This window comes from Sinohyriopsis cumingii, chromosome 3 (genome assembly GCF_028554795.1).
Source record: "Sinohyriopsis cumingii isolate HCF-2022 chromosome 3, ASM2855479v2, whole genome shotgun sequence".
NCBI lineage: Eukaryota > Metazoa > Mollusca > Bivalvia > Unionida > Unionidae > Sinohyriopsis > Sinohyriopsis cumingii.
This window is the reverse complement of record NC_142963.1, coordinates 28,763,639-28,790,060: the sequence shown is the minus strand read 5'-3', so window position 1 is coordinate 28,790,060 and position 26,422 is coordinate 28,763,639. Positions and strand designations below refer to the sequence as shown.

At 35.3% G+C, this 26,422-nt stretch overlaps 2 protein-coding genes across 3 annotated transcripts in view; one reads left to right on the top strand and one right to left on the bottom strand.

The window, feature by feature from the left end:
* Positions 1–8,689, bottom strand: part of LOC149802603 (uncharacterized) — a 75,125-nt gene extending 66,436 nt beyond the window's left edge. The window contains exon 1 of the mRNA XM_089951888.1: positions 8,579–8,689. The gene's annotated coding sequence lies outside the window, so the exon portion shown is untranslated. The remainder of the gene's footprint in view (positions 1–8,578) is intronic.
* A 182-nt stretch (positions 8,690–8,871) lies between these two features.
* Positions 8,872–26,422, top strand: part of LOC149802602 (stress-activated protein kinase JNK-like) — a 100,236-nt gene continuing 82,685 nt past the window's right edge. Inside the window, exons 1-2 of one of the 2 annotated variants that reach the window (XM_089951883.1) lie at positions 8,872–9,033; positions 20,064–20,303. In XM_089951883.1, the coding sequence (XP_089808009.1) occupies positions 20,188–20,303 (116 nt within the window). In that variant the 5' untranslated portion in view covers positions 8,872–9,033; positions 20,064–20,187. Of the gene's footprint in view, positions 9,034–20,063; positions 20,304–26,422 lie in introns of those variants that run through there. The other variant, XM_089951882.1, reaches the window with a different exon arrangement.

Here is a 26,422-nt window from a genome sequence, read left to right as displayed (position 1 = left end):
AGAAAAGAAAGTGGAGCAAGAAGAAACAGAGACAGATATTGATACATACTGACCTATTACCATCCCCCTCCTCTATTCTGTGATAAAGGGGGAGGTCTCCCTTAAGATAAAATCCCTTCTTCATCTTTCCTTAAATTGTACATGGGGAACAAATTTGGAATTTCTCTTTTTTATGCAGAGATATTTAACCAATGAAAGAAGGTGCTGATTGAAAAAATGAAATTAGCATAGAATGAACGATGAGGCAGATTTCAAAGTGCTTAAGTTTATCACCTTGTGTAAGTTAAAAAGAAATTGTAGACTAGGACTGGGTGTAGTCAAGAGTTTTCCTTTTCACTAACAAATACAAGTACATGTGGCTGCAACAGTCTTCTGCATCTGCAGGAAGTAAACTATATTTTTTTATATTCAACCTTATTCCCATGCCCGGTTTTGTTCTAGATAAGATTTTCTTTGCACAAGGAAATTGCATTATTTCTTCTGTTTTGAAGATAACATCATAATGTCTTCCAAGTTTAACTGAGACATGAAATTGGTAATAAGATGTTTTCATACTGTACAAAACAAAGGGAGTTATATGGTCTAAAATGTTGGGTAACTCACTACATCCAAACAGTAGTCTGTTTGAAAGTACTGATGTTATCTTCTTATCATTGAGAACTGCATATAAATATATGATAACAATATTTCTATCTGTATTCTGCATACTGGAAATATGAGCAGAATGTCAACATTAACGAAAGGGCACCACCTACCTTCCAAAGACAGAAAAACCATCAAGTTCATATATGTAATGATATGCATCATATCGCAGGCTGCATATTGTGAATTGTATCGATAAACGGCACAGGTGTATCATTTCACCCCTACTCATAAGTCAGGTGACAGTCTGTCTATAAGGAAAACAAAGTAAACAATTATTCATACCAAAGAGGAAGATAATTACTGTCTGGATGTGGAGGCAAACCCTCCCGTTTGCTGTTGTGGTCCTAGTCACCCCCTCTCCCTGACTGGTTTTGTTACTATTGTGACTCAGTGGGAATAATAAGTGTTGATTTGTTTGCTCAACTGATCACTTTGTTATGTCAGTGTGAGATTTATATACCCCTTTGTCGCCGGTGTCACCACAGCATGCCGATATAGCTACTTGTAAGAGAAATTTACTGGATAGACCAATTACAAACTCTACAGCCAGTAGGGATTAACATCTTGGTCTAAATGCGTGTTCAGTCATTTTTAACTTAAATTATTCATACCTACTTTACATTCAGCCTCTAGAATCATTGTTAGCTGTGTTCAGATTTAATCTGAGAGGAGTATGTGTTTGGGATTTTTAATGAAGCTTTAACAATATTTCAGTCATATTACTACAATATCTGCAGTGTCAAAGTTTATAGTGATGTCTAGCACTGGGGCATCATGCTGCAGACATGTAACATTATGTCCCACCCAATCACATTATCCTGACACCATGTTGACCAGTCCTAACATTAACCTTTTAATGTTGAGCACCTATCGAGGTAGCTGTTAGTAAATTTTTTAGCAGTTCTTCGGTATGACTCAGCCCGGGTTTGAACCCATGACCTCCCACATCCAAGGCGGATACTCTAATCACTAGGCCACTGAAGCAATCTAATCTGAGAGGAAAAGTTTGTTTAAAAATTACTCACTGGAACTGCAAAGTGCTCACTGACATTTTGGACAAAATTACTATTTTGGGATTATTGTGAATTCATTTAAGGACATTATGGATTATATCACAGTGATAAATCTAGACTGACTGTTGGCATATTAGCTCATCCAAGACTCTTTGGCACATCAGCACATTCAATACTGGAATTCATTCAGAACACTCTAAACTTCTGGGCTTGTGACAGAACTTTTAGGACTATCTGGGATTTACTTCAAAATACAATAAATTCCTTTTAAATTTTCAGTCTGAATTCTAGGTAAATAAATTATTTATTGAATTTTCATAAACTTGTTGGCTTTTGCTATGTTACTTAGTTTATAATCATGTAGTCATACCACCTCTTGTATTCAAACTTGAAAAATGGCAATCTACCATCACAGCTATGTCTGCAAGCATTTGTGAGAACCTAATTAACTGCCAACTATGTTTTGATCTCCAATTTGCAGACGAGTTTATTGTATTATTACATTATGTATTTTATATCAAATCAAATAAATGGGATGGAAAAAATTAAAATGCATGCAAATCCTACCTGTGTAACAGCTAGCGATCATGGTTGTTTCAGGTCAAGTCATTTTAACTGAACACTTGAACACTTTATACTAGTCATTCACAAATTGCTTATTCATATATATATATATATATATATATATATATATATATATATATATATATATATATATATATATATATGATTCATTATGGAGAAGTGAGTTCAAAGTTTGCAGTGAACTTAAAATTCCTAAACTGGAACTCAGAGATCTGGTCAAGATCAGGAGAAGTTTCACTACTAACTACAATGTAATCATGGCTTCAATATTTTAACAATGAAACAATTTTTAAAATTCGAGTTTCAGCTTAGATGGTTGTTTCACATAATAAATGTCTCAACTTTCTGAGCAAAAGGAATCTTGTTTCACTGTGCAAAAACCGTTGATGTAATGCACACTGTTTTGCAGGTACACAACGAGGCATAATTGTACATGATGAGTGTGGAAACCTCTTGGAGCATTATTTTCATTATCTTTCACAGATTAGCTACCATGAAAATAAATACAACTTAAATAAAAAAGTGATCAATTTAATTAGATAAAGCTGCTGATTGACAATTCTTCCCAATGAGATTATAAAACAAGTACAGCTGTATTCAGCCTTTACACAGTGCTGCTACCTCCACCCACCCGACCAATCTTTATCATCTCTAAACAGGATGGCACCCCCGTCTCCATTTTTAAGAGATCCCATAGTAACTCATGCCTTCACTTTCAGTGATGTGCATGTTTTTGACCCCAATGTGCATGAGTTATCGAGGGAGAGGTGTACAGTGTACATAAACTGTATAAATGATGGGTGAAAACTGAAGTTTAATGAGAACAAATGAGACTAAATATTAAAGCAAGATCAATCTGAAACAGAAAATACCAAGTGAGTAATTTTCATGGGGTTTGTGGATTGTGGGCATGATGCCATTTTCCAGCACATAATAGTCTATATGCGTTAGCCAGTATAATTTGGTTAAGAATGGGTCCAGGAAAGCCTAGTGACGAACCACTAACAACTAGAAAGCTATTGGCAAGCAATCTCATGAACCCACACAGGCTGAGCCAAAACTGAAGCCTATGTGGACAATGGCGAAATGTCAGTGATCTGTAAAAACAAACACCTTAGACCACATAGCCACCTAAGGCCCACAATTTACACAGGGCAAAATTGGAAAATTCTAGTGCCAAACTAACTATTCTCATACTACGACAAAACCTTGGATAGTAATGCTGATGCATGATAATCAAAAATAGTTTAAACCATGTTTGTTTACTTCACAGCTGTATTAAAGAATATAAAACAACCTAGAAGGTATTTACTTCAAATGTATATACAGTATCTTTACTGACATTAAAACACTTCTCCATATTTAATTTCATTTATTCATAGGTCAGGGGCCCTGTGTGGCTTAGCGGTCTAAGGTACTCGCTCTTCCTCCACCAAATATACTGACCACCATGTATAGCTTATCATGTACTGAAAAATGGTGTTATCAATATGCTAATGCAATGTAAGATACAACTTTCTGTGTCATTACACTGAAAAGTCATACTGAGAAGAACAGAATTACTAAAAGCCTGATTTTGAAGAAAAAAATTATAATCATTATTAACAATGCTTTTTTTTACTGCAAATACAAGTGTGGTTCTGGGACAGGCAGTCAGTCAATTCTTTGCCTTTGCATAGCACAAGTTATGCTTACACAACTACAAGATTTCATGGTTAAATAATGATTCCCAGTAATTATGAATTTCCAACTGAAACTCAACTATTTTTATTGGGGACTCCAACTTCTTCCAGGTTTTGAAATCTTGGACTGCAACTTTTGAAATCCTAGTAAGAAAATATTTATAAACAATCTGAACTGGTATAAAAATTAGACAAATATTGTAGGCACAATCATAGTGCATATTGCGTTTCTTGAATGACTATACTCTAATCACTTTTCAAACTGTCTGCATTATATTTGTTAATAAAAAGTAACTCTCTGCAAACAAATTCATATGATTTCATGAAGATTTTAAAGCAAATATGTTTATCAACATTATTTCACAGAAACACACGCATTTCAAAACAAAGGGACAATACCACACCAAAGGTTATGACCAACTTTCTGCCAATTATTCAAGAAGGATTTTAACATAATTAAATAATGTATAGCCCTTTAATTGATCCAAATGGTATGCAAATGCTTCAGCATTTTTATTTTTATTTTCATACTTGACTGTATATAAAGATTTTTTTTTCACTAAATATCACAAATTTTATTTGATGCTGCATCCAAAAATCTATTAATGCAAACAGATGGAAAAATGTCTGAAAGAGTTTTTTTTCACATGGGCTTAAATGACTGCATATCATTTTTTCCTACATTAACGTAGGCAGCATGCATTTAACCATTAGTGCAGACAGTATGAATTTAACCATTAATATAGACAGTATGTATTTAACCATTAATGTAGACAGTATGAATTTAACCATTAATGTCAACATTATGCATTTAACCATGAATGCAGATAGCATGAATTTAACCATTAATGCAGTCAGGATGCATTTAACCATTAATGCAGACAGTATGAATTTAGCAATTAATGTAGACAGTATGCATTTAATAATTAACAGACAGTATGAATTTAAACATTAGTACAGACAATATGAATTTAATTATTAATACAGATGGTATGCATTTAATCATTAATGTAGACAGTATGAATTTAACCATTAATGCTGACAGTATGCATTTAACCATTAATGCAGACAGTATGAATTTAACCATTAATGCAGACAGTATGAACTTAACCAAAAATGCAGACAATATGAACCATTAATTTAGACTATGAATTTAACCATTAATGCAGACAGTATGAATTTATTTAACCATTAATGCAGATATTACAAATTTAACGATTAATGTAGACAGTATGAATTTAACTATCAATGCAGACAGTATGAATTTAACCATTAATGCAGATAGCATGAATTTAATGATTAATGTAGATAGTAAGAATTTAACCATTAATGTAGACAGCATGCATTTAATGATTAATAAACAGTATCAATTTAACCATTAATGCAGATAGTATGATTTTGATGATTAATGTAGACAGTATGAATTTAACCATTAATGTAGACAGTATGCATTTAATGATTAATAGACAGTATGAATTTAAGCATTAATGCTGACAGTATGCATTTAACCATTAATGAAGACAGCATGAATGTAACCAATAATGAAGACAGTATGCAATTAACCATTAATATAGACAGTATGCATTTAACCAGTAATGCAGACAATATGCATTTAACCATTAATGAAGACCATATACATTTAACCATTAATGTAGACAGTATGAATTTAACCATTAATGCAAACAGTATGTGTGTGTGATTTGGATTTTTAATGGAGCATTAATAATTTTTCAGTCATATCGCTATGATGTCTGCAGTGTAACAATTTATAGTGATGTCTAACACACTGGGACATCATGCCAGACATGTAGCATCACATCCCACCCAGTCACATTATCCTGACACCAGGCCGACCAGTCCTAACACCAACCTCTTAATGCTGAGTACCAAGTGAGGCAGCTGTTAGTACCAATGACCTCCCGCATCCATGGCAGATGCTCTAACCATTAGGCCACTGGAGCGGTCTTAGACAGTATACATTTAATCATTAATGCAGATAGTATGAATTTAATCATTAATGTAGACAGTATGCATTTAACCATTAATGTAGAAAATATGAATTTAACCATTAATGTAGACAGTATGCATCTTACCATTAATGTAGAAAGTATGAATTTTGCCATTAATGCAGACAATATGCATTTAAGCATTGATGCAGATAGTATGCATTTAACCATTAATGAAGACAGTATAAATTTAATGATTAATGCAGAAAGTATGCAATTAACCAAATAATGTAGACAGTATGCATTTAACTCATCATAAACATTTCAAGACAGTCATACATGTACTATTAAAAGTGCTGCCTTCATGTAAAATGGTTATTCCCTGGTGAGTCATGTAGCATCTGATTAATTTGTCTTCAACATTTTCCTTGGATTTATCAAAATTGTCTCCTTTTTCCAAAGGATCATTTTATCTACAGTAATAAGACAACAAGATGCTTGCAAATCATGATGCTTGTGACAGCAACACATTACCAATCAAAGGAAGTCTCTCCCTCAGGGTTATGCTAACTTCTTGCTACTGTTACCCATTTTGTGAGTGAACTAAAGGCATATCTTTGCAGAAACAGGAAGAAAATATGGAAAATTATTAAAAAGCCAGCAAGAGGAACCCATTTTATTCATTTTCAGTCTATATGAATTATATCATTTTTATGCAGCATCAAACAGCATTCACACTGCCATTTGAAAAAAATACAAGGTGTCCACAGATCCCTAAGATGAACTGAGTGCTGGTTGCATGTCAGGGCATTTAAATGTCATAAGATCTCTTTAAAAATCCCTTTCTCTTGGAGATAGGTTATTTTTAAAATACTCTTTTGGTGCAGTGAAGCTGCTATTTGCATTGTGAGTGAAAGCTAAAGTAGAAAAATACAATGTTAAAGCACAAAGAGCAGACTTTAAATATGGGTGCAGACTCATTTAGCCTATGGCTGATTCAGACCAGGCTTATTTTGAGCAATTTACATGCTGATTCAGACCAAAACCAAGACTGATTTGGACCATATTACAGGCTAATTAAGATTAGGCTTATTCTGACCAATCTACATGCTGATTCAGACCAAAACCAAGACTGATTTGGACCATATTACAGGTTAATTAAGACTAGGCTTATTCTGACCAATCTACATGCTGATTCAGACCAAAACCAAGACTGATTTGGACCATATTATAGGCTGAATCAGACCATGTGAAATATTATCAAGTTTCATCTTAGATTCAAATGGAAAATTTCAAATAGGACAGTTTCCACTAACCCCTGAGCAGTTAAAAACTGCATTTAAGGAAACAAAACCCCAATTTTACATGTGATACTGTTCTGCATACAAATCAAATGAAAAAGTAGCATAAGACTTTATCTTGTATTGAAAATTTAATAGAGCAATATTTTCAAAGCAGCTCATTCGCCTTTGCAAAACTGAAATAATCCACTTTATTTTATGAAGAAATAATACAATAACACTGAAAATAAAACTTTATAAATAGGCCAATGCAAAAAACACTTTTTGCCAATATATATTGCTCTGAGAATGTAATGCTTTTTCTAGATTTATGTAGAATGTATTTTTATCCTGTATACTCAACTATATACAAATAGTACTAAATAATGATGTTATATAAAGAATGTAAGTCAAATTTATAATACAATTCAATATCAAATGTACATATTCTGCATAGTGATATCGTGTTTACCTCTTATCAATTATAATAAAGAAAATGAAAACAAAAATTATGGTGTTATCTCTTTAGAGAATACAATATATCTTACTAGTTTTTGAATAAAGCACCACATTATTTATTTTCTCTGAATTTATAATGAATCATTATAACTTGTCTGAGCATAATAGCTTTTCTTTATTTTCATTAACAAATATAACACCGCAATATGTTTTAGAAAATTCTGACAGTTAAGGCAAATGCAGTGCTGGGATTCAAAATCTGATAGAGATACAAATAATCAGCTTTTCCAACATTTTAGGATGTTAAAAAGAGTGGTCACCTTAAATTAATAAATGGGAGCCATGCTGCCATTGTGTTATAAGCAGAATTGTGTTATAACGAATTGAGTTATAATGGGTTTTACCTTTATTTAGTTATGTCACATGTTCAAAGCCAATAATACAGTGTAGGCAAATCATGTCCACATAATAGTTAAAGTGGAGCCTTGAAGTGTTTATATGCATCAATTAAAAATTAAAAACTTTTCTACGTATATAAATATACCTCCTTGCATATGCTTTAATGTATTTTAGTATATATGAGTGCATCAGAGTGTGTGTGAATAAAAAGACGTGCCGAATCAGCCCATAATTTGGTCTGAATCAAACTGTTATTAGGTCCCAATATGCAATGGTCCGAATCAGTCAGTATTCATTAAACGTCACCATAAGCAATATATTAAACGTTTCGATATTTAAGGCATAGCTATCCCCAAGAAAAGCAGAGTGCACCCCGGAGAGAGCAGGGCACTAACTTGGTAGGTGGGGAAGGGCAGCATTACGCGCTGTTCTGTAAATACTCCTGGACAGCAATTCAACTTGGTCACCAAGTTGGTGCTAATTTTCGCTGTCATGTTTTCCCATAGTTCTAACATATCCAGTCTACATATTTATATATCAACTGTTAATCTTTGTCTTATGATCATTACCTAGATTATTTATACCATCGACATAAATGTTTACGTCAATGATATCAACACTTGCCACCTGTCATTACTTCCACAGAATCAATAATATCATGTACATTGACCCTCCTTCACTTCCGGGTGAGAGAGAATAACAGCGAAATTAATGACGTAATAACCGGGTGACATAACATTTTCCACCAGAAAAAGAACAAATAACACTTTTCATATGTTTTTACAATAAATTTAGTCTTAATATCGAAATAAATCAAAGGTGCAAATTTGAGGAAAAAGAAAAGAAATCTCGTCGAAGACGGTAATTTATAAACTGCAAAATGAATGACGTAGACAGCAGTGTTAACAATCCTGAGAGAAAGTAGGACTGAAATTGGCAGAAATCATTTTCGTTTTTAAAGCATTTGATTTTTGTGTGATGTCAGCAGTGTATACTTCGTGTTAAGATTATAATTTTTCACCTGGTAAGTATATTCAGTTTATAATGTAAGGATAAAGATGGCTGTGATCGCATATGTACTCTTCTGCTTGTTTTTATCACTGTTATTAAGTCAATACATGTTATTGACTCATATATATTGCAGTAGCTGAGGAAACACGAAAGATGGCGTGAGAGACCAGTTGTTGAAATTAACTTTTTACAGCACTAGCAGCATTTTGATAGCAATACTATTTTCAACAAGGAAATATCAACTTATTTTCAATGTCCACTAAAGTACAAATCATGTCATGTAGGCTTTGTAGTTCGTTCCACACGGTGTCGCGAATTTTATCCCATCTGCGCCTCTAAATTTTCAGGTCAGCGTAGTACATAGTTCGTTTCCTTCATTGGCAGTGTAATTGCATAGTGTAATCATGATTACAACCAAAAAATCACTATCTTCTTAATAATGGTAGTATTAATACAAATTTCCATAAGCAAAAGACCGTGAATGCTGACTATTACAATAAGTAATCATAATTGTAATCATCCCCTTGTAATCATAATCATGGTTCTAGTAAAGTGTACTCATAATTGTAATCATCAGTACCAAACAACCTGTAATCTCGTAATTGTAATTGAGCACCAGTAATCATCCCCATGCCTGATTTAGCCTTAAAGTACTTAAGTCGCTTTCCAGGTAGGCAACAATGTACGCATCCTATTACTTCAACTTGCCATGACTGCTTGTAAAACTATATTTGATTGGTTTATAGAGGCCCTGAACAAGCATTCCATTGTACTTTACTAAGCATTTAGCAAAGAAGTTTTACAAATACTCGCTTTTGAGCACATGGTAATTGGAAAAAATTAAAATGGCTGACGCAAAATACGATGATTTTTTGCAACAAATACTGATTTCTGATAGTGACAACGACATTGATTTTGAAGGATTTGAGGAGGATGAAATTATTGGAGCTGGTGAAGTGTTGATGGAAAAGCCATGAGCGATTTTGAGCCAGGAATCGACGTGGAACTGGAGTCGGATGTACATGCTGGCTGGACGAGAAAAGATGGCATGCCTGTCACCCCCCCCATTCACTGGTACTTCAAAATTAAATGTTGATATGGCGAATACTAAACCTATCGACTATGTAAGACTTCTATTTGATGACGAGTTCTTGCATCTGATAGTAGATCAAACAAATCATTATGCAGATCAGAGAGTTCATGGGGCAGACTTGAAGGAGAACAGTTGCATGAACAAATGGCAGCCTGTCACACCTGAGCAGCAAAAACTCTTTTTTTGCATTGATTATAGCAATGGGTTTGGTACATAAATCTGATCTTGATTCATACTGGGCTACTGATGATGTGATATCAACCCCATACTTCAGCAAAAAAAATGAATAAGGATAGATTCTAGCTATTTTAAGCAATTTACACCTGGCAGACAACGAGAACAATCAAGGTGACACTTTACACAAGATTCGTTCAATGATTGAAAAAAAAGAAACATTTGCTGAGGTTTATTCACCAGATATAATCCTCAGTTTTGATGAGGCTACCTGCTCTTGGAAAGGTCATCTGAAATTTCATGTTTATAACCCTGCCAAACCTAACAAGTCTGGTATAAAGCTGTTCCAGGCGTGCAAGGCAAGCAGTGGATATTGTATTTACTACCACATTTATGCTGGTAAAACAGGTGGAGACCTTGACATTTATTGTGAAGGACTAGAACTAAACATTGATGAGCTGAGTAAAACAACAAAAGTTGTGATTGGTTTGCTTTGCAAGTGTAGTCTTTTGGATAAAGGACACAGAGTATATATGGGTAACTATTATTCATCACCTGAACTTTTTAATGAACTTGAGTTGCTAAATACCTCAGCATGTGGAACCTTGCAAACAAATAGAGTAGATGTTGCAGAGGCAATGAAGGTTAAAAAAAAACTAAACCAGGGTGAGTGTATTTTTCGCAGTAAGGACAATTTGCTACTGGTGAAATATCATGACAAACGAGATGTAAATATGATCTCAAGTTTTCATGAAGCTAAGGTAGCAGTGATCAATAAAACAAATTTTGCAACAAACACACCTGTAATGAAACTCACATGTATTGTGGATTATGTGAAAAACATGGGAGGAGAAGATTTAAGTGACCAATTTAACCAATACAGTACTGTAGTAAGGAAATCCAAGAAATGTTGGAGGAAACTATTTTTTCATCTATTGAATTATGTATTGTAAATGCCCATCAGTTGTACCTGAAATTCTCACCTGTGCAGAAGAAACTAAGTCACCATGATTTCCGTGTTTCAGTAGTGAAATCATTGGTTCAGGAAGCAGGAGATGTATCTGAACCTACTAGGAGAGGACAAAAATTTGCTGGTGAGCAACCCAAATGCCTCATTGGGAGGCATTTCCCTGAATTTATTCCAGCTACACCTGGAGCTAAACGAGCATACCCTGCACGTCCTCTGTTGCTTGTAATAAGAAAAGAAAGGAGCATGAGGGATTTAGAAGAAAGCAAACATCTTTCATATCTGAGACGTGCCAAGTGGCACTTTGTGTACCTGATTGTTTCAGGTTATTCAACACATATGTAAATTACAAACAGAGTGAATGTAGTAGTTCAGATGAGTTAGAATAACACCTGAACAGGTAATAAACACAAGGGGTGACTCTGTAAGCTCACAAGTTGACATGAGATAATGCAAATATATTAGAATAAATAACAAGTGAACATTGAACATTTACTACCCTCTCTGGGGGTCTAAACTTACCTCTGACATTCATGTAGTGGATGTTTACAAAACTGTTACCTTTCTTTACCTGTGATTTTCACAATTTAGATATAACATTGTGACAGACACAACATGTACATGGTTGAACTACTAAAGAATATAATATTTCTTAGATACATTTTCATTTTTTAAAAAAAGCAGATGAAATACAATCATAACTTGTCATTTTACCTGTATTTGCACCTGTACATGCAAATATGTTAAATTTACACATGTGTCTTGATGCTAATCTTAAAGTTTAGACATCCACGATCATTTTTCATATAGGGTTTGTGTATCTACTGTGTATATTTATTGAAATGCATGCAGTTTAAAAACTGCAGTTTTCTTCTTTTTTTTCCTCAAACAATTCAGCACTGAGGGGTTTTGTACTGCAAAACAATATAACACTTTAAGGGTTAAGATACTGCTTGAACTACAGTGTAAGATGTTGACCCAGGTATTTATGTTTTGGGGTCAGCGTCTTACTGGCCAAAATAATGGTGTTGTGTATAGTGTTCCCTCAGTTCATTGCAGGAGAACGAGAGGCCAATATTTAGGAATATCTCACACAATTAGCAGCCCATATTGATGCTTTTTTACAAACTAAAGTCATATTGCTGTAGTCGAACTTTACTTACTCTGGTGTCTTTTTTTCAATATATTCAAATTCTGACACAAATAGATGTTTTCAAGTTTTGCTGACCTAAATTTCAGTTGTCTGGAATGCGATGAAAGCAGGGAATGCTGAATCAGATTAAGTTGAATTATGTTTCTTTAATGAAACAAATAAAAATATAATAATTTTGAAGAAAGTGTTTAGATAGCCTCATTTAGTTAAAGATACTTAGTGCATGCATATCCACCACTCCATTGGCCTTAGTGGTTAGAGCATCTGCCTCAGATGCAGGAGGTTACATAGGTTCAAACCATGGTTGAGTCATACCAGAGACTTATAGAAATGGTACTTGCATCTGCCTTGGTTTGCGCTCAGCATTAGGTGGTTACTGTTAGGACTTGTTGGTCTTGTGTCAAGATAATGTGACTGGGTGGGACATAACGCTACATGTCTATGGCAAGATGCCACAATACAATGTCAGCTTTGCTGTGTAGGTGTATTAATGGGTCACTCACTGCAAATTGACTAACCTTTTGTATCAAGAACATAGTATAATCCCTCTTCTTTTCTACTGATCCATGGCAATAAATCTTTTGGAGTACTTATTAATCCCTATCAGAACAGAACACCAGTGTATCCAGCGGATGTTGACCTTCAATTTGAATTGCTGCATGGAAAGCAGCATCACCCCAAGGCAAGAGCAATGATCATAACCATTTATCAAGCCTATATCACTGTGAACAGAATATTGCATAGGATGGTTACATGTGATTCTTCTAGCGGTCGAGCGAAAATAACATTTTAAAGACCATCTGCCTGAACAGATATGTGGCTGAGTAATTGGATTAAGAACGCTAATGGTTACACAACAAGTTGTATTGTTTAATTGTTATTGTGTTGTTCAACATGTCTTTAATGGAATATTTAAGGGCATTTAAAATAGGTTTTTTTTTTGTTCAGTCAATATGCGCTTCTTCCACCAGTTATACTGGCCACCATAAATAGCCTATCATGTGCTGCAAAATGGTGTTAAACCCATAAAAACCAAACCAAACCAATCCCCCCATGCTAAAAGTCACTGACTATGATAGATGAGCCTCAAAAATGCATCAGCAGACCAACATCATAACTTCCTCCTTGGTGTGAACTTTTCTTGAAGAAATATTGGGGAGCAGCCTTAAAAACAAATCCAAAGGAAAATTTAAATTTGAATTTCTGTGCCAGCTGAGCATGGAACTTTTGCTATTACCACATTCTAATGCTGACACAGAGAGTACATTCTTCATTCTTCACAAAATACAAAGTTATTAAAGGGAAAATCTGGACCAGAAAACTATTGAGAGCCCATTGTGTGTGAAACTTGATAATTGCAAATAATGTCACCAGGAGTTGCCAGTCAGTGATCTTGTAAGAAACTCAATACACACCTGCCAACTCTTATGATTTTGTCGTAAGTCTTATGAAAATTACTCTTAAAATATGGACTTACGGCATAAAAGCAAAAACTACAGCAAAATGGTCATTGCTGAAAAATCCGGAAAATTTGTTCATCTGTGTTTGATTTGAATCTGGGTTTCATATTAGAAGTAGTGAAATTGGTCAGGAAACCAGAATAACTTTAAAGCAGCACATCAGACACTTTAAACTGCACATATTTGTTCATGTGAAGCATCTGCATGACAAACTGCTGATCATAGAATTTTTCTAAAAATGGCGTCCAGCAAACGATGCATGCTTAAGACAAAAGGGAAAATAAGCCTCTTGAAAAGTGTTAATAATCAACACAGGAAAAAATATAAAAAGGAATATTCAGATTCTTGTGAATAAAAGCTAGAAGGGACACAGTTATGTTTATTGGACATGACGTGCCAATTTGAGTGTGACTCATGGCGGGAAATATGATTGCCATCATCATGTGAAATGGAAAAGGAATTTCCAGGAATTATGTCAAGTTGAGAGACAGCAACAAGCCATTGAGCTGCATAGGGTTTGGAACGAAAATGTGTGCACTGTACTAGTGGTAAATAAAGTCTACACATACTTTACAAACTTTTCAGTTGAACATAATGTTTATCGTCGCTACATGTTCTGAATATGGAGCTTTTAATTACGTTTTCCAGCTTTACAGTAGCGGTTTATGATATTTTGTTACACCTTACTGAAAACTGGTCAAACTTGTGGGAAAAAAATCAACTGCTTTACTGAGACGGATTCATCAGGGTTGGCAGGTGTGTAAATGTGCTTCTGAATTTCATACAAAATCTTTGCAATGAGCTCTCCCAAGATAACAAACAGACCTACATATAATGCGGGGTCAGATGTGGATCCCTTTTGTTTTAAAAGAAAATACCAATAGAATTGGCCCCAATTTGTTGAACCTAAAGAAAATCACAATCAAAACCAATAAATGAAACTATATATATAGTTCATTTTTTTTATCAGAAACTGCAGTTAGTACTGTACCTGGAAATTTGAATCATCATGAAATTCACATCTTTTAATAAGAAGTCATGTATTTTGCTTGATTTTCATTACATTATAAATAATACTAGTTGATGAAATTTCGATTTCTCTGTTCTGTCAGATGTGTGCAAAGAAATATTGAAGCTTTAATTTAATGAATACTCACACTCACCTGTTGCTCTTAATTCACAGATTTAGGTGTCATGTCCAGATTGTCAGTATCCGTTGCAGGTGTATACCTATTGTCTTATGTATATTGACAGAATGTATGATTTCAGTCAGCCTATTTATTATCTTCATAGTAAACTATGTTCTGATCTCAGATTGGGCTGTCCATTGCTGAAATTGATTATGCACTTAAAATAATAATTTCTCTGTACAGTACCTTGTAATTAAATTAAGATCATTATGGAATAAATATGAATTAAATACGTATTTCATGGGATTTAAATTGCATCAATGATTTTTTTTCATTAAAAGAAATCTCAACATAGTGGCTGTCATTTGTCCCTGACCAGCATGCAACTGGGCCACTTTAATAGGATTGGACATTGAAGAAAACCATTATCATGAAACAGTTTTTCTGCCAAATAAAAATTTAATTCATCAAATATTGATTTAATGGAAACGTCTTTCCAGATTAAATAATGATGTAGTGCAAACAAATATCCAGCAGGGTTTGCGTGGGGTGGGTAGGGGTATTTTTTATAGTAGTGTTAATGTGATAAAGACTCGTGTATAGAACACAAGCTTCTTAACTACAACAAACACCCAGAAAAAACCCCAATTTAATTGCATTCTTATGATGATAGTGACTGATGTTGCCCGTAGAGAAGGCACATACATATGTATTCATAGAAAAGCTTTTCTTGACAGGTGTGCTCATGGAGAAGTGCAATTAACCAAGCAGGTTTTTCAGTTTACCCCAGTTGTTCAGGCAATTGGCCTTTCAGCATTGCTTCAGAAGAGAGATCTAAAGCTAGCACAAGCAGACACGCATGCACACTCACAAATACATTTCATGACACTTTCATCATAAATTAACATTTGTTATATTTTATAAATGTGATGAATTAGTATGGTTGCATAGATCCTGAATTATGTACATGGATTTGAAGTTATTTAATTCTATTCAGAACTGCAAAACTGCATTAAATATATCCATTTATCATAGGTTGTACAAACTAAGTAAAAACTTAGTTTGTACAACCTTAAAAACTTCAATTTCAAAAATGTTTGACCCTTGAAGAGTCTTTGAATGTTTTGAAAAACTCCTTCAGTATATCAGCAGCAATACAAAACATTTAATCACTTTTTCTATTAAGAATTTGTATTGCTTACATTTTAGTTAACAGGTTAAAATTTGGTGGCTGAAATGATTAAAAACATTAGTATTAAAAAAAAAACTAATGCATGGAGAAGGTTCACTTTCCATAAGACAAAATACTTCATGAAAACCATTGGAAGTCCTTGAAACACAGGCCTTGAATATTTTCTTTTTAGAGGGTTTTGATACAAACTGTGTGTTAAGTGACAAACTGCCTATGATAAACCTGGTTAATTAGTGAATTTTAGCACTTGAAGAGAGGGAAAGGATTTATTTACTTAATACAGTTGCTATCAAGTATGAAGTACTGTAGGCCTTAAAGGGTGCCAAAATTGGAATAAGTAGAAGAACATAAATGTAACAACTTTATTGCAGTAATAATGGCATCAGACTGTAACTTACTGTTCCAAACAACATTGTATTCTTTCTTTATAAATAACCATGAGTAGGAGTCCAGTTGAAATGTGGAAGACATATGTACAGTCAGCTTCATCTTATTCAATGAACATTGGCAACTTGTCTGATTTGAAGACAAAATGAATGTCTTGGATATGAAACTTGACTAAACCAGTGTTTTGCAATCAAGAATGAAATGAAAAATATGCCTGTCAGGTGTACGCTGTATCTTACCTGTTACAGTTTGAACATGGAAAAATTTCAGATTTATTTCAAACATGGCAGTGAAAAATTATGATGAGCCACAAGAATTTGGTTGTCTTGAGAAGAAAATCATTAACTCCATGGGCCATATTTACAAGTTATGAGCTTGAGGTTGTACCCTACTTATGAATTTTGCAGTGTCAGCATTTATTACGATATGCCAAAGCAGGTAGTATTTACTACAGAAAAGGAGAAAGATTCAAACTGTATAATGATACCAGATAATGTAGACATTGTATTCGCATGAAAAAATTAAAAATTAAAAAAATTTAGTAAAAGAAACCAATTTTGAGACCTGACATTTTAATGCTGAATGTTACCGGTTTCTGACCCCAAGTTTTTTCTTTTGGATTTTAGACTTTTTGGCCTTAGATTTAAAGCAGGATCACTCCAGTAGCCTAAGTGGTTAGAGCGTCTGGTTCGGATGTTTGAGGTTGTAACAGCCAAGTGATACCAAAGACTTATAAAAATGGTACTAGCAGCTGCCTCACTTGGCCCTCACCATTAAGAGGTTATTGTTAGGACTGGTCAGCCTGGTTTCTGAATAATGTGACTGGATGGGGCTTGGTGCCACATGTCTTCAGGAAGATGCCCCTGAGCTAGACATCACTATTAACTGCTACACTGCAGACATCATAACAATATGACTGATTTTTTTATAAAGCTATGTTAAAAATCCAAATCAGACACACACACACACACACACACACAGTCATACAGAGATTTAAAGCATAGAGGTTCCTACTGCACATGTACAGATGAACATATGCAGAACATAGAAGTATGAATTTTGTAAAAAGGGTACAGGACACAAAAATCTTAGGTCCAATATGAAGAAGAAAGTCAAATTTTCCCTCACCTACACATGTGCAAGCAGTATTGTTAAATCATAAATTTTTTATATATCTGAACATGTAGCTAAGCGAAAATCTCTTGAAACAAATGCAATTGGATGCATTCAGAAGTAACCCCAAAAGTGCATTGCCAGTCCCCATTTAGGCATAAAGGAAGAGAATCTCTAGGGGACAGTGAGTTTAATAATGCAACAAAAATGTGTGTGTGTATGATTTGGATTTTTAACATAACTTTAACAATTTTTCAGTCATATCGCTACGATGTCTGCATTGTGGCTGTTTATAGTGATGTCTAACACTGGGGCATCATGCCGCAGACATGTCGCATCATGTCCCACCCAATCACATTATCCTGACACAAGGCTGACCAGTCCTAACATTAACTTCTTAAAGCTGAGTGCCTAGTGAGGCAGCTGTTAGCAACAAAAATGTTTAACTGTGAGAATGAGTATACAGGCGATGAATGAAGATTAATCATTCCTAACTTGAGGATTAAATGGAACCATGCGTATTAAGAGTTTGACAATCTGAATGAAGTTCAACTAATTCACATTGTATAGGATTAAAGCAGAAATTGACACCATGCACTGTACTAGATGAATTAAAACTAATCCTGTATTTTCTCCCAGATGCATAAGCGCATGAATCCATACTAAATTTATTAAATCCCCTCTTAAATCTGAATCAGCATAATGAAGCAGGTGACAATCATTAATTTTAGTAAAATCTAATCTGGTCATGTAAGAGCTTGATTTCTAGATCAGCCAGCATAATCAAGCACTCGGTGATTTCTTGCCATTAAGCAATGAGAGACTTTCATTGATTATGCAGTTATTACAAGTGTTTTACCAGCTGCACTTGGCAATGTTGTACAGTAGTAAACATTTAGTGCTACATGCTGCATGATGTGTGTCGTTGAGCCATTGTTATAGCAAATGATTGCTTCTGCTTTTCTGAAGATGAATATAAACAGTTGTAAGTTTCATCTTTATTCATTTAACATCATTTATCACACAGGTTTGTTAAAACATACTATGAGGGGTCTGATCATCAAATTGGTTCTCATAAACTGATCCCTTTAAAAAATTGAAAATCTCCCTCTTAAATAAATGCCAGAGGTTGAATTCCCATCAGTTTGAAAATCTTGGAGAAATCACTGCATCTTTCTATTTACTTTGAGTGCTATTGTCATTATATGAGATTGCAGTTCTTTTCAAGTTTGTCTCCAGTTTTGGGAGCAAGTGACTCACAATTTTCCAGTGGCTGAGTCAGACGTGTCTCAAAATTTGGGTTCTGTACATAGAAACATTGTCAGTGCCAATCAATATTGCTTGTTATTTGAGTTCATAAAACCCTGTATTTTGGGAATGGTGGTTTTTATCACTCCTTCCCACACAATAGTTGGAGGATTTTATTGAAAATTTGTGGGCTAGATATGTAGTTGATATAGATATGCAATAAGATTTTACTTTCTTCCTCTGCCCTATTTTAGGGACATTTATTGAAAAAAATGTTAAACAAGTTGAAGTTGCATCTCCTCCTAGTCTGCTATTGTAGAAGAATTTTATTACAATTTATTATTCTTTATGTGGACCATTTGTACTTACTTATAAGTCGACTCCAACTGCAAACTGCACATACCCAGATCTGCCATCACATAAGGCATGGGCAGTTCTGGAGCTATGCATTTTGTTAGGAGTGATCAGTAGAAAAAGCAACATATACCCAGGTTTGCAGGTGCATTATGCTATGGCAGTTCAGGATCTTTTTTTTTGCAGTTTTTTTATACTTATAAGCGAGTATATATGGTAGTTAATGTGAATGTACAATAAGAGCTTCTTATTGCTTCTTCTCCAAAACAACTTGAAGGATTTTATCAAATTATATTGGCTTGATGATATGTGTTGCAGATGCACAATATGGTTCAACATTTATGATGTGCTTCACAGTTTGAGAAACATATTATTGAATGGGGGCGGGGTGTATTTTGAAAGAGAAACATTTTTAGAAGAAGATTGTCATTGCTGATTCTCCTACACTACACAGTGAATTTTATTGAAACTTTTGTAGACGTGATGAATGTTGAGTATAAATGCAAGAATATTTATCACTTTTTCCTGTAATTCAGTTTGGGGTATTTATCTTAATTTTAAAATAAAATGGATACAAGAGTTTGATTAGTCAAGTTTTTCAAAGAAGCTTGCCTTCTGTTCTGTTCTTAAGCAGCTGGATGGAAAAACAGGCTCAGACGAATGTGCCTAAAATGGTGGTTTATCCATGTCTGTAATTGCATGTACATTTAGTTTCTTAAATCAAAGTTCAGTCATACAGGTCCATTTTAACCAATCATTTTATTTCTTACAGATGGTGTATGAGAGTACATATCATTTCGTGTAGTTTGCGGCAAAAATTTTAAGTGGAAATAGCTTATTGGCAAGGCTTTGTCAATGGAAATATAAAATTGTAATCATCCCGGAACAGTTGTACAATGAGCAAAAACCCTGCCTTGTTCTACACAGTAGAGGTGGGGGACTCCACTTTTACTATCCTGAAGCGGTACCAGAATCTCCGTCCAATTGGATCAGGAGCTCAGGGGATTGTTTGGTAAGTATGCATATCTTTTATGGGATATTGAAACTGGAATTCTTCAGTCACCTTTACTTCCAACAGGATTTTTAAATTGAAATCTATTTGAACAAATTTTTAAAAAAATCAAATCAAGCTTATGTATAGCAAAGAGAAATATATATATGAATGTTTTTATGTACAGGATTGTTATTATTAAGTTTCTCGTTCTAGCCAAACTTTGTGTTTAATACATTAAAAGATTCTATTTTTTTAAGTACTGACAATTTCATATTTAAAAGAGAAAATGGGACTAAACTTTAAATGGCTTTCGATTTATCTAGAAAAACAAGGCTTTCACTGCAGGTTTTATCTTGATAGTAACAGATCCAGCATTATATTGGGAACCATCACCACTTTTTCTAGCAAAATTCAATCTTAAAATAGATTTTCATAATTAAACTGAAAGACTTGTAATTACCCCTTGTTCAATAATTGTTGTCAGTAAGACTCATTGTTATCAGAACAACCTTTGCAACAAGACCCTTTATTGAAGAATTCATAGCAGTTAAGAAATTTTACATTGATCATTGGACTGGCTAGTTAATGTCCATCATGCGTATTTTATACATGATCTCCTTGAATTGTCCTTAGAGTAATAAGAACTGATCAGTCACATGTCTGCTCTGTATCCTCCACTGGCTACCCATTAGATCCATAATCAAACTCAAAATCTCTTCTCAGTGCTTCATTTCATTGATGACCGCTCCTGTGGTCTGGTGGTTAGATCGTCCGCCTCGAATGCGGGAGGTCATGAGATCAATCCCCTGCCAAGTCATACCAAAGACTTACAAAAATGGTACTAACAGCTGCCTCGCTTGGCACTCAGCGTTAAGAGGTTAGTGTTAGAATTGGTCAGCCTGGTGTCAGGATAATGTGACTCGGTGGGACATATGCTACATGTTTGTGGCATGATGCCCCAGTGCTAGACATCACTATAAACTGTCACATTGCAGACATCATAGCGATATGACTGCAAAATTGTTAAAGCTACATTAAAAATCCAAATCACACACACATTTCATTGTCTGACAGCAGTCCAGAATATCTATCTGACCACACCATTGTGTATATTCATTCTGTAAACTTGCACTCTTCTTCTCACAACTGTATTCTTGTTTTTCTCAGCATTAAAACCAACTTACATGGACAACATGTTTTTGCATATCAGGACCCAGCTACCATTGTCAGGTTGCCTCTTGTGTACAGTGATGCCATGATCTCATTCAAGAGTGCTCTCAAATCTCACCTCTTTCAGCTCTAAGAACAAAGTTAACAAGACTTAACAATGTTATAATCTTGTTTAAATATTTGTCTTTATGTGTTAACTAATGTTGTAAAGCACATTGAGGTTTTAAAGATTAAGTGCAGTACTGAGTCATCATCATCATTATTATTATTCTTGTTATTGTTGTTGTTGAATATGGGCCCACATAAATTTTTTGTCTAGTAATTAATCACATCAAGATGTCTTTTGCGTGGGTAAGGCAGGTCAGTGATAAATACACCACTTTCTTGTTTTTAGCATAACTCACAAACCTGCTTACAACAAGGAGGCATGTGTGGATCCCAATTTTTCTAATGGAAAAATTACTAAATATTACTCTTTTAGCTGAATGCCAATATGATTATGTTCAAAACTGGTAAATATATCATTAGTTTATTTGTAGAAAACAGCAGCTAGTGCCAGAAATTTGAATCAGCATCATGAAATTTGCAACTTTGATAGCAACAGTAACTTACCAGTCACTGTTGCATAGTTTTTGCTTTTTTGTGTCAACAAGCATTGTCCGTTTAATGTGAATACATCCTTCCTCTGAGTGGAGGATTGTCAATAAGATGTGCCCATGCACATAATATTCATCTTTTTCAAGGTTGCCATGTTAATAGTTAGGTCATGCATGACATGACCAGAGACAACTTGCTTGTTGTGAATTAAAACCACTTTGCAGTTTTCACTTCAACAACACCCTGTCTAAAATTATGATTTGCATTCCATATTTTAAATAAATGATTCAACATCAATTAGGTTTTCTATTCCATTTCACCATTTATATTAATAACTGTTAAACATGACTTGCTTTATATATTTGTATATAGCACATACTGTATACAAAGCTGGTGAGTTCCACATGTAATAAAATACATACTGTCATTATTATTGTTCACTTTGAGATAAATTTTATTCTGGTAAGTTTTGTCTGGACAGTCTGTGGAAAAGTGTGGCTTCAAGAAGGGCCTTTGGAACACTCGCCCAGACTGCCACACTTCTTCAAAGTACATACATTTGAATCAGTGTACTTTTTGCACAATATGAACTAAATGAAATATAGAATCTAGCCAATTCAGGAGGTTCTCATAGAGGGTGGAGGATGTCAGTCCCCCCTCATCATCTGAATTTTCACCTTATTTTCTTACAGACCCCAAGGAAGCCCTCCATAAAATGCCTAGTTCTTCATTTTAGAATTCCTGGGTCTCGGGAGCCCATGGAACCAGTCTCTTCAGAGACAGGTCAGACCCCTCCTATAGTAGAAATGAACATTCACGGAATAGATTGGCTCTCCCAGAATGGGAGGAAATGGTGAGCAATCCTCTTATTTATGTAGCTTACTGCTGCCTTCTGTAATTCTAAGTGCATCACTTGTCTCACTCCCTTGGTACCATGTCACATCCTCCAACATGGGACAAGTTGCACTGCACTCAAAATATTTTTAGTAGTGTGTCACACTTATGTCAGTTCATCAAAGTGACCAGCCGATGGTGACCAGTTACCATTCCCCAACATTCTTATTATTCCAGTGAATCCATACAGGATGTGGGTCCCTCATGTTACTTGGTCCCTTATGCTTCCTTAGGCGGACCCATGGTATAGGTGATGCCATGTGTCGCAGAATAGAAACCAAGTGGATTTTGGACCAAATGAATAATACAAACACAATGTGTGAAAGATGGAAATTTATGAAATGAATTAATAAAGAAAAATATATGGTGTATAAATACAATGATTCTCTCACGCTCTTAACATACGATTGACCCAATCACTCTACACAAACATTCACACATTGAAAATAAACAAAAAAATATGAATTCAATATGAAATACAGATTCAAGAAACCTCATGGATTGCAGATACGTTTTAAATAATATGCACTATGAGAGAGATTCACATAATCTCACATATGGTACTACAAATAGGATTCAAATAATCTTATGTAAATAAAAATTTACCCAATTGAAACAACAATTGGTACACACATATGCTTCTTGACCCTTGTTCATCGTATTATTCAAGAACTGATGAACCATACAGTTTCACAGAGTCCATGGGTTGACCCACACTTGTATCGGCCGCTCGCACCCTTCACAAATCCACCACATGTATAGTCATACGTATACACATGTACAGACAGCATTCAACCCCCTTTGAATTAGCTATGTCTACATCCGTGGCTCCACCACATGTACAGACATTCGTACATACATATCAACAGCATGCAGCCCTAAATACTCCGGAAACTCAGCTCTAGTCAGCTCTAGTCAGTTATAATAAAATCAAACTGGTCATAATAATGGGTTCTGAAAAATCTCTAGATATATGCTAATACATTAAACTCTAATAGCAACTTGTAATTCAAAGTTCACTTTTCAAATCCGTGTTGTAATAAATGCATCATTACACGATATGACATTACAAACTGAATAAGCTTCACATATCAAATGAAATATAAATTTAACACTTACCCCTATGGCTGGAGAACAATGGAGAACGTACACTCCTTGACGAGATCCAAAATGACCAACGTGTCGGTTAGAAATTGATCTTCCTTAAATCCATAGGAGAGTGAGTAATAGTCAGGGTAAAATACCTGTGCATATCATGTTTTTAATGTCCCTCATCGCAAGTAATTTCCAGCGAGGTACATGTTAGTACAGTTGCTTACCTGGAAAAACACTTATTCACACTAGATAACATTATACGCATGTACAACGAAAAATAGTCAAATAGTTCTAAGGCAAAACCAAGTTATTTTTTTTGCCTAATTCTGTGACACCATGGCTCATGTCCACTATCACCTCTTCAGGTGACATTCATCAGGAAGGCTTTAGGCGTAGCATCATCCAGGAATGACAAGTGATCTCCTCTTCATCCTGGAACTTGTAGGACACACAGAGCCTCTAATCACGATGACAAGATACAGGAAATGGCGCAGAGTGCTCCTATGTCACTTCCACTGAAGGACATAGTGATGTCATGTCTGACATCATACACTTAATGCCTCCTATCAGGCCCACCAGATCCTCTTAAACTGGAGTAGAAGCTGGAAATTTGGTTCTTTAATAAGGCTGTAAATGAGATATACCACCTCTTACCTAAAAACAAGTGCCAGAAACTATCTGGCGCACAGCCCAAGAAGGTCCTTTCCATTTTGAAAAGGATCTCCAGGACTCAGCCATAATAAGACTTTCTGCTTTTTTTCCTCTTCTACACTTGAGGAAACATCATAGAGATTTTCCTCAGGCTAAAAAATCATTTGACAGTGTAGAGGGTGGTCCATTCCTTGCTTTCACTTGAGACCCATGGTCTCTGCCTTGAATTACTGGATACATTCCCTGAAGTAGCCTATTAAACCTCCTCATATGGGCACAGTTGTGTCCTAAGTGAGAATTTCAACTGGAGCCTTGGTTCACCTTCCCACTAAAGCAATTGTAGCTCTTGAGCAGATAGTCTGGATTAGCTCTTGAGCAGATGGTCTGGATTCTGGTCAGCATAACTTCCTGTGCTAACTTCTTCACAGCTGCTTGTAGTATGCTGAAGGAGGCCATTCTGAACTCAGCTGAATTGCAGTGTGTGCTGGAAGCTGTGACCAAGACATCACAGCATTCACTTTCTGTCTCAGTGGCTTTTTTGGCAGAATTTCTGCGCATCTGACATGATGTTGTGCTGGGCTCTTGAAAGTCTTACTTGACCACAGTAAAGACCTTCTGTGGGCTGATCCAATGAAAATAGAGACCCTCTTCTGAGGACTCATCCCTGCTGAGGCTTCATACGTTTTGAAGGATGATCAGTACAGAGCCTTTACACCAACTCCTGGCCAAGAAGTGCCTCCAGCCTGCTAAATTTTCAGATGCAGCCTCGGTCCAATTTACAATCTTGAATGAGACCTCAGTCAGATTCATGAAGTGGAAATTGCCAAAGAGCATTTAGGAGGAAGCTCCCTTACCCAGTGCCCTAGAGATTCATCTCTGCTTCCTATCAGAGGCTTGTTCAAGCATCACAGATGATTAATGGATCATTTTTGCTGTGAACAACACTCTATTCTATCACCAGTCTAATCAGGTGAAATTATTGGAAGAGGTGCACACCTTTTGCAGAAAGGGGAATGATTGTTCTTCCCCCATTTTACTCCAAAATCAGGAAATTTTGTATCACAGTTTATCTCTGCATTAAACCAGTTTCTTTTGAAGGAACAATTCAACATGGAGAGAGACAGTGTCCTCATTTTGTAATTGCAATTCATCTGTCACTTTGTGTGGTCTCAATCAACATTTAGGAAGCTTATTCGCACAACCCAATAATTCCTCCACAACAAAAATACAGATTGTCTTGGACCAGGAAGCTTATCATTCAGAATCACTTACACACCCAGAGTCTTCACTGAAGTTACACGAGTAGTAGCAATGTACCTCCGATTATTGGGAACCTCTCTTCTCCACTATTTCTACTGGCTAATCCACAATGTTTGGATAGAATCCCTAAATCAGGATCTGTTCCATTTTTGGTCCACAGTGGATGCAGAAGTAACTCAATGGGTATTTCTGTATGAACCTGTGCTTGCCTTCCAGTGAAAACCAACCTCTTTTCAGTAGCATACTTAAGCTTACTTAAAGAGGAATCTCTATTGCCAATGTCTTTTTATTATTTGTTTTAAGCAGTGGCAAAATCTTCAGGGCATGTGTTGTCTTTGTCCATGGCCTTGTCAGTGGAGTTTCACCTCTGCAGGGAAGTTGCTCTGGACACTTACATGTTTTTACTAGGAACCATCTGAGTGCTGCCCCCTCCCCCGATGTAGAAACTCTTCAGAGGGCTCATCCTCTTG